Source organism: Phyllostomus hastatus, unplaced genomic scaffold, assembly GCF_019186645.2.
Source record: "Phyllostomus hastatus isolate PE091 unplaced genomic scaffold, TTU_PhHast_1.1 phas_contig_29, whole genome shotgun sequence".
Lineage (NCBI taxonomy): Eukaryota > Metazoa > Chordata > Mammalia > Chiroptera > Phyllostomidae > Phyllostomus > Phyllostomus hastatus.
In genome coordinates this window covers 13,235,667-13,248,399 of record NW_025333835.1, presented here as the reverse complement: position 1 = coordinate 13,248,399, position 12,733 = coordinate 13,235,667, and the positions used below count along the sequence as shown (strand labels likewise).

Genomic DNA, 12,733 nt, shown 5'->3' with positions numbered 1-12,733 from the left:
TCAGCACTATTACATTAGCAATATGGAAAGGCTTGCTATTTGAGTTATAGTATTCAGGTGGCATTTTATTAACATAAAATATAAAACAATAGAAAGAAGATCATGCTCCCAGAACTAGAAATGACATGAGGGTGGAGGGTGTTCATTTTCAGAGGATTTCTAGGCTAGAATTTTCAGGTTACAGAGCTTCAGTATTTTAAATTGCATTAATGCTTTTTGTCTTACTATTATTTTTGTCCACTGTGTTTTTGAGAATTTTGTTTCTTTTGATGCACAATAAAACCCACTAGAAAAAGACTTCTGTCAAGGAACTGTATTTGTAGTGGTGAAGAGGTTCGAATTCACAGACATGAGTGCAAATCTTGGCTCTACTATATAGCAGCTATGTGATGTGGGGCTCAGTACATGATCTCACGAATGTCTTTGTTTCTCCTCCTTAATAATGGAAATGATGGGTTTTTTAAGCATAAAACATATTTTTTGGGCCTGTCCCTGCTTCATCTTAAGTGCCACAAAAAAGAGCTGCTGCTGTCATTCTCAGCATTAATACTGTTCACAAGTGGTGGTCTTCTAGAATGTTCATGGGGTCATTACTGGCACTCATAATTTTGTCATTTTTCTGGCGGTCAGCAATGTCTATGACATCTAAAACAGTGGTTTCTGGAAATATACTCCAATTACAGGAACATAATGGGAGGAGAATTACTAATTTAATATTGATATGATACAAGTTTTTGTATCATCGAAGAGTAAAGGGTTACAGTCTTTGAATTAAGGAAATCTCCAAGATACTTATTCCTAAAATAAAATTTTAGGAATTTTCTTCATTGTGCCTAAAACAATGGAATAGTCTTTTATTTTAATTTGATTTTATTGTTGTTCAATTATAGTTGTCCCATTTCCCCCTGTTGTTCTCCCCTGCCCTGCCCAACCTCATTCCCATCAAAATTTGTGCCAGATAATTTAGAAATATTCCAAAACCTTGCACTGTAGCAACAAAGAACTTCTGCTCCAGACTGACAACTAGGCAATGATATATTACAGTATCTGCTTTTAACATTATTTTGTCAGGAATAAATAGAGCAGTTGAAGAAAGTCCATCCATCTTTTTGTTCATTTGACATGTATGCCACATTAAGTGTATCTTAAAGAAGCAATATATAAATAAGAAATTCTATTTAATAGTGATGATTATTCATCAGGAAGATAAATCTCTTGATAATAGTACAAAAGGAATTCTGTCAAGCAATGTCCGTTAAATTTAAATAAAACATATTTTTAAACCTAAATGAATTTTCAAAGCAAATATTTTAGCTTCGCTTCTTTCCAAAAGTTAGCATTACGGAACATGCTCACGTTGACATCTTCAGCAAAATTGCCACTAGCTCCCAAGCACTCCTCTTCTGGCTTAGTCACTGATTACATTTGATACGAGAAGTTGGTGGAAATAGGATGTGCCCTCCTTACTGTTAATGTTTATCGAAAAGGCGAAAAAAATTGCATAGCAAGTAAAGATTTTGACAAATATATTTTGTTGTGCTTTCTGCTGTTAGAAGGAGTTTGTTTGTTTTTTAAGTGATTTGGGGAAGGAGGGAGCAAATAGAGTAATTGAGGCAGGAAGAATACCTTGGCAGAATTATACAATTTCTTTCTGAAAATGTTAGACCTGAATAAAAAGGTCTCGCCTCAAATGAGACACTGTGCATTATTAACGAATGATCTCTGTGTCTCTTGTTTGAACTTCTTACTTATTAGGTTTAATTTTATTTCAGATTTATTTATTGGAAATTTGCAGGGGGCATTTTTTCTGTCACAATTGTTAAAAAGAGATTTCAGAGGCATAGAAGAATTCTGCTTCCTTTTACCATTCACAGTATACTTTTTAATATTAAACTGTTACCAATATGCTACTTGCTAGTTAGTTGATGTTTTCAATATGCAACCAAGATACCACCCTCCTCTGTAAATTAGTGTTTAGCTTCATGATTGTCTCTAAATACTTAAATGTATTACACCTGCAGATTTAACTTTCATTAAATTTGTAGATGCTATGTAAACTATAGTATTTCCAGGATTTTAATTCAGAAGCTTACTGCTCATGAATAAAGATCTGCATTGATCCATTTGGTTGTTGTTGGATCATAGAGGCTTCTTGGTATATTAATCCGAGCAGTTGATGGCTGTTTAGCTATGTTACAAATAGTACTGCAACACCCTTTCCAGGCTTTACAATTAGAGAGGTAGGTGGTGCTTGTCATAACATTCTACACAGGCTTTGTATCTAGTTTCACACAAAAGGAGCAAGATAGGAAGGGTATAAACTGGTGACGGGCAGGAGCTGCATGTTCACAGAAGGGACAGGCTTTCCCAGGTAGACACTTCTGTAAAGGGGATGGGGGTGGAGGCCTAAAGAGCTTCATTACTAAGATGCTATTTAAAAAAGAGAGAAAGACAACTTTTTTGCTAACTGTTAATTGTGTAAAGGAAAACTACACTTGCAGAAGTTTTCTACTTTTAATCTGGCCTTATCCATTAAAGATGATAGCATGAATGCAATTATGTTTGAGAGGTAACTTTTACAAATTGTATTAACATTCTCACCATATGTAAAAACTGAAACTCAGAAAGATTTTAATTAGCTCAAGCATTCAAAAATAACTTCTGAACTGAGATTATAACTAGGTTTCTTCATTTTTATCCTACTGTTGTTTCAAATTAGATTTTGCTATGTCCACCAGCACGAAGTCCACTAGAATGCATATTTAATATTTTTAGAGCGGAAAATGAATTAAAGAATTCTCTTTCTCTGTCTAGTTTGTATTCTTATTTTACTTCTGTGAAAACTGAGGGCCAGTAACTTGCCCAAGGCTATGTAACTAGTTCAAGATGTATTTTAACATTACCAGATCAACCATGCATGTTAGTGGCCATTCTAGTATTCAGGTCATTTTTAAAGTATGAGGTCTGTCCAGAAGGTATCCACCCATGTAATATGAAAAATAGAGACATTTACTGAAGAAGATATAACATACAAGAAGCAATGTACATACGACAATGATGCCTCAGTCCCCTTCAGATAGGTACCTTGGGACCTCACACGGTTCTCCCAGTCACAATCATCTGCCCTGTCATATTTTCTTGAATTTCATTGATGGTCAAAATTTCTTCCCTTTCAAAAGTGATCTTAGTTTTGGGAAAAGCCAGAAGTCACAGGGTGCCAAATCTGGGCTGTAAGGGGGCTAAGTCACCTGGGTGATTTGATATTTCACCAAAAAACTCTGCATGAGATGTGATGCATGAGTGGGTTCCTTGTCATGATGAAGCTCCCAATCACCATTTGCCCAAAGCTGCAGCCTTCTGAATCATCTCAGTATAGTTTCCATGGAAGATTATTCAAGCTTAAAGCAAACTTTGATGCAGATCCATTGCTCTACTCAGTCATTTCAAATGTGAAGGCCACACAGTACGCATGCTCACTACCACCTCCACTGACTAGTAGAGTAAGGTCATCATTGTTCACACATAGGTGTTCCAGTCCACTCTCCTTGGTTGCCAGGTTACACCAATGTTGCACAAATCATTCTTGTTATATTAACAATAGGTGGACTTTTTCTGGACAGACCTCCTATACTCTTTCAAAACAGCCAGATTTTGTGATTTGTGTTCCTTTCAAAAGGCATTAAATAATGGATTAAATGTTGATATAAATTTTTAAAATGCCAGGAGCTATTTTAATTTTTTTATTAAAGTATAGTTGGCATACCATATTATATTAGTTTGAAGTGTACAACATAGTGATTCAATATTAGTTTGTATGTTGAGTAGGTCAATGTAGTGTTTGACCCTATTACATGGGTAAGCATACGAAAGTCAGTCTGTCTAGAAAGGTAGTGGTATGTTCCAGGAATGTGCTGGGTTTTATATTAATAAATTGTGTTTGTTTATATTTGTGATGGCATAGAATTGCCCCCATTCTTGTATTGTATACTAACTTTTCTTCTGATGGTGATAGTAATATTTAGTGATAGTAGGATTTGCAAAACTATTACATATATGGTGTATATTTATATACATACTTAACATTATTTTTAATCCTCACCCAAGGATATATATTTATTGACTTGAGAGAGAAGGAGGGGAGAAAGAGGGAGGGAAGGGGGGAAAGAAGGAGAGGGGGTGGAGAGAGAGAGAGAGAGAGAGAGGGAGAGGAGAAACATTGATGTGACAGAAAGATCAATCAGTTGCCTCCCAGACACATCTGGACTGGGGATCAAACCCACAACCTAAGTATGTGCCCTGACCAGGGATCAAACCTGAAACCTTTTTGTCTATGAGGCAACACTACAACTAACTGACTGACCTGGCCAGGGCTGACACATACATATTTTAAAGTGGGAAATCGTTGGGTAAGAAGCAAGAAAATATGGCCTTTCCCAGTTAGGTAGGCCAAGAAGTTCCAGCTCTAAATTAAATCCTGGTATGCAAAGAGTGATTTTTTTCCCCCTCTCGTACATGTATCTGCTCTGGATGATTCCTTGGTTATAGGGAACACTACCAGATTATCTACTTGTCCTGTATTCGTATTTGGTACTCCTTACCCCAAGAAGCACACAAAACACAAGCTAACTTTCTTTTTATTGCTTGGATTTTAGCTTCACCACCTCTCCTTTCCACTTGCATTCCTCAGCCATTTCAGCTTAGGATGGGTCCATTCTGATTTTCAAGCCTCTATTCTTTCTTCCATTCTGTGTACCTGTTAGAGTTTATTTGGTCAAATTTTTTTACAGATTTAATTTATTTATTTTTAGAGAGGGAAGGGAAGGAGAAAGAGAGAGAGAGAGAGAAAAATCAGTGTGCAGTTACTGGGGGTCATGGCCTGCAACCCTGACTGGGAATCGAACCTGCGACACTTTGGTTCGCAGCTCACGCTCAATCCACTGAGCTACACCAGCCAGGGCGCATATTTGATCAAATTTTTAGCTTTAGGGCTAACAGCTCACAAACTGATGCTCTTAGACCAGTTGATTCCTTTTAAGTTCCAGTCACCTGAGGAATTTTCAACAGTTTTTCACCTTCAAGGGGATAAAAAAGTTCTTGGTGAGCAAAAATGTCTTACTGTTGTTATATGTAAAGCACAGATGTACATACAGCACCTAAATATATGTACAGTGTGCCCATGGCTTAAAAATCCCGTGGGTACAAACAACTGGTGGGGGGGGGGATTCCTTAAAAAGCCCCTTAGCTGGCAGTGATGAAAATGGTTGAGAAACACTGTTGTACACCTGTATAAATCTATCTTTTTTGGACATTCCCACTTGGATATTACTTAAAAACTTCAAACTCTCCTTGTTCATAACTGAAGTGATTTTTCCGCTGCCCACCCTACCCAAACTGTTCTCATCCTTTCCAGCTTGTCTCACTTGATGGTACCACCTGAGCTTCTGTGCCACTCTGCCCCGTGACCTTTATTCCCGAAGCATTACCTCAGCTCAGGCTGTCATCTTCCCCTGCCTGGATCATTGCTACAGCTCTTTAAATTACTCTTTCTGCCTCTGCTATTACCCTTGCTCTACTCTTTTATCCATACTACCACATGGGGAGCTTTCTAAAATCTGGTCACCTGCTTAAAAATTTCAAGTTTTTAGGGGTCAAAACCCTATTTCCATTGCATGGCCTACTTTTAATTTTCTTTATTTTTCTGTCCTTCCAAATTTGTATCCTTTTGCCTCCCTGCCCTCCCCGACACACTTGTATTTGGGAGTCCAGCAGACCCCTCCGCTGTGCCGTTTTCTTCCGCATTCATGGCCGTTTGCCACGGCTGCTCCTTCTTTCTGCCTGTGATACTGAGCTTCTAATTTTTTTCTTTCCTTCCTAACCCCATGCAACTCCCTCTCTACCGATGTTCAATTTAGACATCATGTCCTCTTAAATGTGCTTTGTGATTAGTTTACTCTACTATTTGGCACACCAGGGTAAATACATATTTTCTGTTCCTTTGTTTCACTAAACAGCTTCTTGAGGAATGACTGTGTCATCTGTGTATCTACAGCTCCCACAGTAAATAGTGCACATTCTATCCGAATGCACTAAATGAAAAAAATGACCAAATGTGGGGGTGTTTTAAACATTTGCATTAACTTTGAGGTTTTTTTGTTTTCTTAGGTACTTATCATGTTTATTTCCCCCATAAAATATTGCATACCAGATTGTATTAAAGTTATTCTTTCTTTTCAATTAATGTTAATGACTTTGACCAAACAACAACATGTAGAGTAGCACTGCAAGTATTTAAATATTTGCTTTGCAAAAATAGAATTAACTAATTTTACTCTTTTATTCTTATATAGAAAATACGGTAGTAACATTATTTAATAGGCAGGTATCAAAACATGTTTGACTCTGTTTTTTTGCTTCTTGTCCTATTTAGCTAAAGGACACAAAATCAGCAGATCAGAAAACAACACTACTTCATTTTCTGGTGGAAATATGTGAAGAAAAGTACCCTGATATTCTGAATTTTGTGAATGATTTGGAACATTTGGACAAAGCTAGCAAAGGTTTGTGCTTTTATGGAAAACATCCTGCTGTTCTGGGTCTTCAGTTCTTAAAGACAGAAAATGATGCCTTTTATTTGAGCATGCTTGCTATTCTGTCACAGTGTTTTCATACTGAATGCATCATTTTAAAAATAGAAGTTGCAGAACATTTGTTTCATGAACTGTCATTATTGAAGCTATGAGTCTAATTGGAGTAGATAATGAGGCCCTACCTATATTTAAAAATCTGTTGTTTTGCACTTTAAACCTTGGGAGTACCTGCCAGCCCCACCTCTGCTCATAAGCCTGTTCCACTGGTAGCCAGTGTCATGCTCTCTTGATTCAGTGTCATTGACAAGCACTTGGGGACTATTGCGTATCTGAGCCAAGCACTAGTAATCAGTGTCCCCTGCTTGCCCAAGTCCTAAATCTATCTCCACCCATCTTGCAGGTGGAGCCCGCTTTCTCTGTCCAAGTAGACACCAAACTTCTAGAGATTCAGTTCACTCCTTTTCTAACCTGCTTCTAGCCCTGACTGTGGGTTTAGATCAGGTTATAAACGATCATAGAAAGAGTTAGGACCTATTACTTGGTTATAATATGATCAATTGTAATTTTTTTTACCTGTCCCCCCACCTCAATTGTAATTTTTGATTAGTTTTTATTTGTATATCACCTAGATCTTATGGGGGGGGCTTTAATTGGCTCACAACAACCCATGCACAAACACACACTTGTATGAAGATACACAAATGTATGCATATGTGTTTTGGAGGACAACTCACTGGAAAGGCGACTATCCTCTTTGTGTGGAGCACTGGTCATTAGCAATGTCAAAGCATGTTATCATTTATTTATTTCCTTCCTAAATTTGGAATTTGTCAACTTAAAGAAAGATACTTTGTTTTTTCCATATTATAGTGAATACTTCTTAAATCAAAAAATTCACTTTTATCATTCCCTGCTCTGTTTAAATTGTTTTTTCTTCTATAAAATGGGATTGTAGTATTTAGCTGCATGAAGACATGTGATTCAATGACATAATATATTCTTGGACACTTTTTCCTGAGATGTATGTTTTTGGGAGTGTGAGTGGGTGTGGAAATATTGGTCTGGATTTTTAAGACCAAAACTAAACCTTTAACTTTACTTTTCACTCCTGCCTCCCAATGCTGTAATGACAATTGAAGTACTTACTTTGTCTTTGTGCTACCTTAAAATGTGCTTGATGTAAGAATATTGTGTGTGTGTGTGTGTGTGTGTGTGTGTGTGTGTGTGTGTGTGTGAAATTTAAAAATGAAAATAATTGAAATTGTGTCATATATTAAACAGTGTGAGATAGGGCCAAAGGGCATAGAAGAAAAAAGTGAAAATAATTCAGTGACACTCAATATATTTTTTATGTGGTCAGTTCTTTAACTTAGGGAAGGTGACTTTCCTAAGTTAGATTTCTGAAATTTTGGAGTAAAATGTGAATTAACAAATGAAGAATTGAAAATAGGTGTTCTTGATGAACATTATCTTTCATAAGTAACAGAATGGTAGATGAAAAAGTGGTGCAAAGTGCCTTGAAATATAGTGAAAGTTTCCTTTTTTTTTTCCTAGTGACAAAGTAGATGAGTAGTTAATAGCTTATGTCAACATTAGGTGTTGAGCAGGAGTTAAAGCAGTGCAGACGTTTTCTGCTAATAGCAGTTTTTATTTCTGATCACTTCACCCTCTTTCCTGCTAGTCCTAAAACTTAACAGTGAGCCTGGACTGACTTCTCTTGCAGATGCAATTTGTATCACAGAATTTATTTTCTGGCAGTTTTTGCTTGTAAATTAAGTTTTTGAAGTATCATTTATCATGAGTCATTTGATTGTATGCAAAATTCTGTACAAATATTACAATATTTTACTTTTGAAAACTATTTAACTTTCATAAGGTCTTGCAGAGTTGTAACTTGGTAATTAGGTTCTTCTGTTTGTTTTCCTTTTCGGTGTTTCTGTGGGGTATTACGGGCCTTGGAGGCTTTAGTTTCCATCTGTTATAGCAGAGGACCGCATATGTGGATGGGTCAGCAGATACCGCTAATGTGTTTCTTAGGGAGCAGCAAACTTCATGTTTGAGGTAGAATAGCCACTACTGAGATAATTGTTTTTATAGTGCAGGTAATTGTGGAGCATAATTTCTTTTTATGCTTATATTACCCTATGAATGCATGAGATTTTGAAATAATAAATGGAATGTTTTGGATGAAATAAGTCGGTTTGCTTTGGAGTATTTCAGTGCTCTTATATATCATTATTTTAAAGTTTCTAGATTTGGAATCTCCATAGTGAGCTATCTCATGAATTAAAAAGTACCTTTGTTTTTTTGAGACATAACAAATCTTGGCCATTAGGTACTCTTGGATCAGCAGGGGGAACTTTCATTGCAACTAATGAGCTTACCCGGATGACAATTTTCAAAAATCTACTTCATTAGGGCTACTTCTTTTCTGAGAGATAATAGCTTACAGCTTATCTGTTGTATTTCAGTGAAAATATTTCGGGTCATTATTGTATTTCTGTATATGATTGTGATAGTTCTTTCTGGACTTCTAAGGGTTGAATACATTTTCCTTTGTCTAAACAAGTGAAATTAATGAACTCTAATCTATGAAGGTTTTATTGATTATTTCACAAGACCTGTATCATTAAATTGGAATGATATTATTTTAATGAATAGAAAAGATGACAAAACCGTGGAGTTCTTGGTGTATATTAAAATGGAACAAAGGTAAGTTTACAATGTCACCTTGTTCAGCTCTGTCGTTTGTAGGATTATCACACCTCTAGCTTATATTTCCACTATTCCCTAAATAGTCAACTCTGAATTCTAGAAACGCCATGCGAGTTCACTCTGTGACTTACTCATTCATTAAACTAGCATATGTTGTGTGATCGGTCTGTGCCAGAAACTGTGCCCTTGTCTTGCCGCTTATCCAAGGGTTAGTTTCTGACTTAGTGCATCTCAGGCTCTGTCACTCATATCTGGCTTCTGTCCCAGCTGGCTCCTCCTCCCTGTTCCTTTCAGTGCCCTCTAGTTCCTCCTCCTCCTCTTCTATGCAACCTCCAAGTACTGCTGTTGTTATGAGCCTGCTACTGAGTCCTTCCCTTTTTTTCTCTCTGTAGCTTCTCCTCAGGTAATCTCTTCAGGTCCCAAGGGCTTAAATACCATCATAACAATGACTCACAAATTTATACCAGTCACTTTTCTTCTAAGCTTCACACTTGTAGATCAGCTTACTTGCCATCTCCAGCTACACGTCAATTTGTAGATCACAATATGCCATAAAATGTAGCTGTTGATTCTGATACCCTGAACCTCTCCTGCTCAAAATTTAATTACTTGAGAAAATCCTCCTTAGCCCCCTTCCATTCCTTTTTCTCATTTGCCCTGTCTTTTTACCACCTTTCGCCATCTCAGCAAAGAGGTCTGTGGTAGATTCTAAGTTAAATCTATGGAAAGTGGCAGCTGTGGCCTGAAATGTCTATAGTTTTCTCTTTCATCAAGTAACAAGTAAATGCCACTTTCTCTGTGGTGCTTTTTCCTGGTCCTTACTGGGAACCTCACCAAAGTCTCTGTATTTATTACACTTTGTCCTTAAGGATAAATCTATAGGTTTTGCAGAAAATCTTAGACCACTATTTAAAAACTCCTACTATATATTAGAGACCATTCCTGGAACTGCTGGGAATGTAATTAGCTTCTAGAGAAAAGGCAGTATCCCATGTATTATCAGAGTGGATTTAATGATCACCGATTTTTATTTTTGTCAAGTTTTTGTTTCCACATTTTTAGCTTTCAAGAGCATTCTTTGATATATTTAATTTTTTTTCTCTCCATTTTAAAGACCTCTCTGCTTTTAAGGCTCTATTTGTTTGCTTTTAGCTAGTAATTTCTTGGTCTAATCCAAATATTTGTCTATTTAAATATATCTCCTAGTTTTCAATTCCTCCTGACTTTCCAACATTTTATGATAAATGCCTTACTAAATACCAAATGTTTGTCTTTTATTCACCTACTGTGAACACTTAGAACACTTAATTTCCAGGTGGCTGCCACCTGGAAACTGCATAGTGTTTGAAAATTTCAAATTCATCTGCAATAACAAGCACAAAGCATTTTCAAAGGCTTCCATTAACCTCCTTATGCTGTAGACCTCCAAAAATGTCAATTAAAATTTATTAGTGAGTTTTATATAGAGAGAGAATATATATTTTGAATATTTGGTATTATTAATTCAATTACATTTTATATTTTAAATGTATATTGTCAGTTCACTAAAATATTTCTTGTATAGCAAGTTAACAACCTAAGTAACATTGTATTTGTTCAAACCATTATGTTGTGAAGGCTGTAGGTTGGGGCCCCATAATTTCTGAGATAATTCATTCTATGTCTTAAATCAGTTGTAGGGTATTAAAGTTTTTGAAAATACACATTATTGTACACTTCACCCAATATAGTGAAGGAATTTGATAGTACACATAGTTGCTGGGGGGCATGTATATTAAAATAATTTTGTTGGAAAAGACAAACATGTAGGATATTGCTTTCATTGAATTGTCAATGGAGTGTAAAAAAATGTATATGCTCTTTTGGGCTGAATTCTGTCCCAATGCAATGAAGCCCTAACTCCATGCCTGAGAATGTGACTATACGTGGGACAAGGCTTTTAGAGGTGATTGAGTTAAAATGAGTCCTATAGGGTGGGCCTTCATTCAACCTGACTAGTCATCTTACAAGTAGAGACACACCCCAGATGTGCACGCACACAAGACAAACCACGTGAGAACACAGTGAGAAGGTGGCCGCCTGCAAACCCAGGAGAGAGGTTTCAGACCAGACCAACCTACTGATACCTTATGTTGGACTCTAGCACTTTGAGGAAAGAGATTTTTGTTGTTTAAGCCACATGGTGGCATATTTTGTGATGGTAGCCCTAGCAAACTAATACACTCACTTTTCTGGTTTAGAAATTTTTGCCTACAGAACAGAGTAGCCTACCTGAATGATTTTGTTATTTCATCAGATCAGTTGAAGAAACAGTCATATACCTGCTGTGCAGATTGTTTATTCACTAGTAATCAGTTAGGGAATATCAAAGGTTCTTGACAAACCATGAGTTATCACAAGATTTTAAATAATTACAAGTATGTCTCAATTCCTTTTTTAAAATAGACATGACACATAAATTAGTACATGTAGAAGGAAACATTGAGGTATTCTTAATAAACATATTTATGAATATTTATATTTAATTTCAGGGTTAGATCTATGGCATCTCCTAGATTTTATTTTAGAATGCAATTCATTTTATACTGAGTTGTATTGAGTCTTTTTTTTCCTTTTACTGACCACATCCCAGTGTATACTTATTTGCCACCTCTCCGTTTTGCTAATATAATACTTGTAATTTTATTATAAGCAAGTAGCTGATAAAGGCTAGTTACATTGAATCATCTTTTGACACTTTCCAAAAAAGGAAAAATGGATAGATAGTTTTACCTGTATACTTATCGCCTATTATCCTATGGAAGCAGTGTAAGCATTTGGTGTTTCCTACTTGGTGGCACTGCCTTTACAGGTAGGTGGTAGAGTAACAAGCTATGTCCATAAAGCTAGTCTATGACTTCTGGGTAGCTGGCCTCAATGATCTAATTTGACAATCTGCAGCCATCTAATAACTATACTTAGGAACCATAATTTTAATATTACTACAAGTCAAATATTAAACAGCTAAACTTTTAAAAGTTGCAATTCACACATATTTTTGCATATACTTACTAGAAGGGCAATATCTGTAAAATGAACACTTGGCATGGTGTACTGGTCAGGAGCCACAAGGCCCAAGTTGTCTGATGAACAGCATTTTGTTTTAAATTCTGCCCGTTCATTTTCAGGGATTATCTGTGAAGCATTGGCATCAGAAATTTAAATTGGAGACTTTCATGCAGTATTTTATAGTGCAAATATAAACTGTTTTGGGAGGCAGCAGACGGGAATTTAGAAAGAAATGGCCAAAATGTCTGTAAGGGTGAAGGACTCTGTGGACTGACATTGAAGAGCACCGGGCATGGAGGAACCACTCGCAGCCACAGATTGTTTTTTAAGATACTGAGCTAGGAACATTTCCTGAGTCAGCTGGTGCTTGGGCTGATAGATGA

The 12,733-nt window shown here is 36.5% G+C and overlaps 1 protein-coding gene across 4 annotated transcripts in view; it reads left to right on the top strand.

The window, feature by feature from the left end:
• Positions 1-12,733, top strand: part of DIAPH3 (diaphanous related formin 3) — a 465,949-nt gene that overhangs the window by 274,565 nt on the left and 178,651 nt on the right. For all 4 annotated transcript variants that reach the window (XM_045839232.1, XM_045839231.1, XM_045839234.1 and 1 more), the window contains one exon: positions 6,428-6,557. In XM_045839232.1, the coding sequence (XP_045695188.1) occupies positions 6,428-6,557 (130 nt within the window). The remainder of the gene's footprint in view (positions 1-6,427; positions 6,558-12,733) is intronic.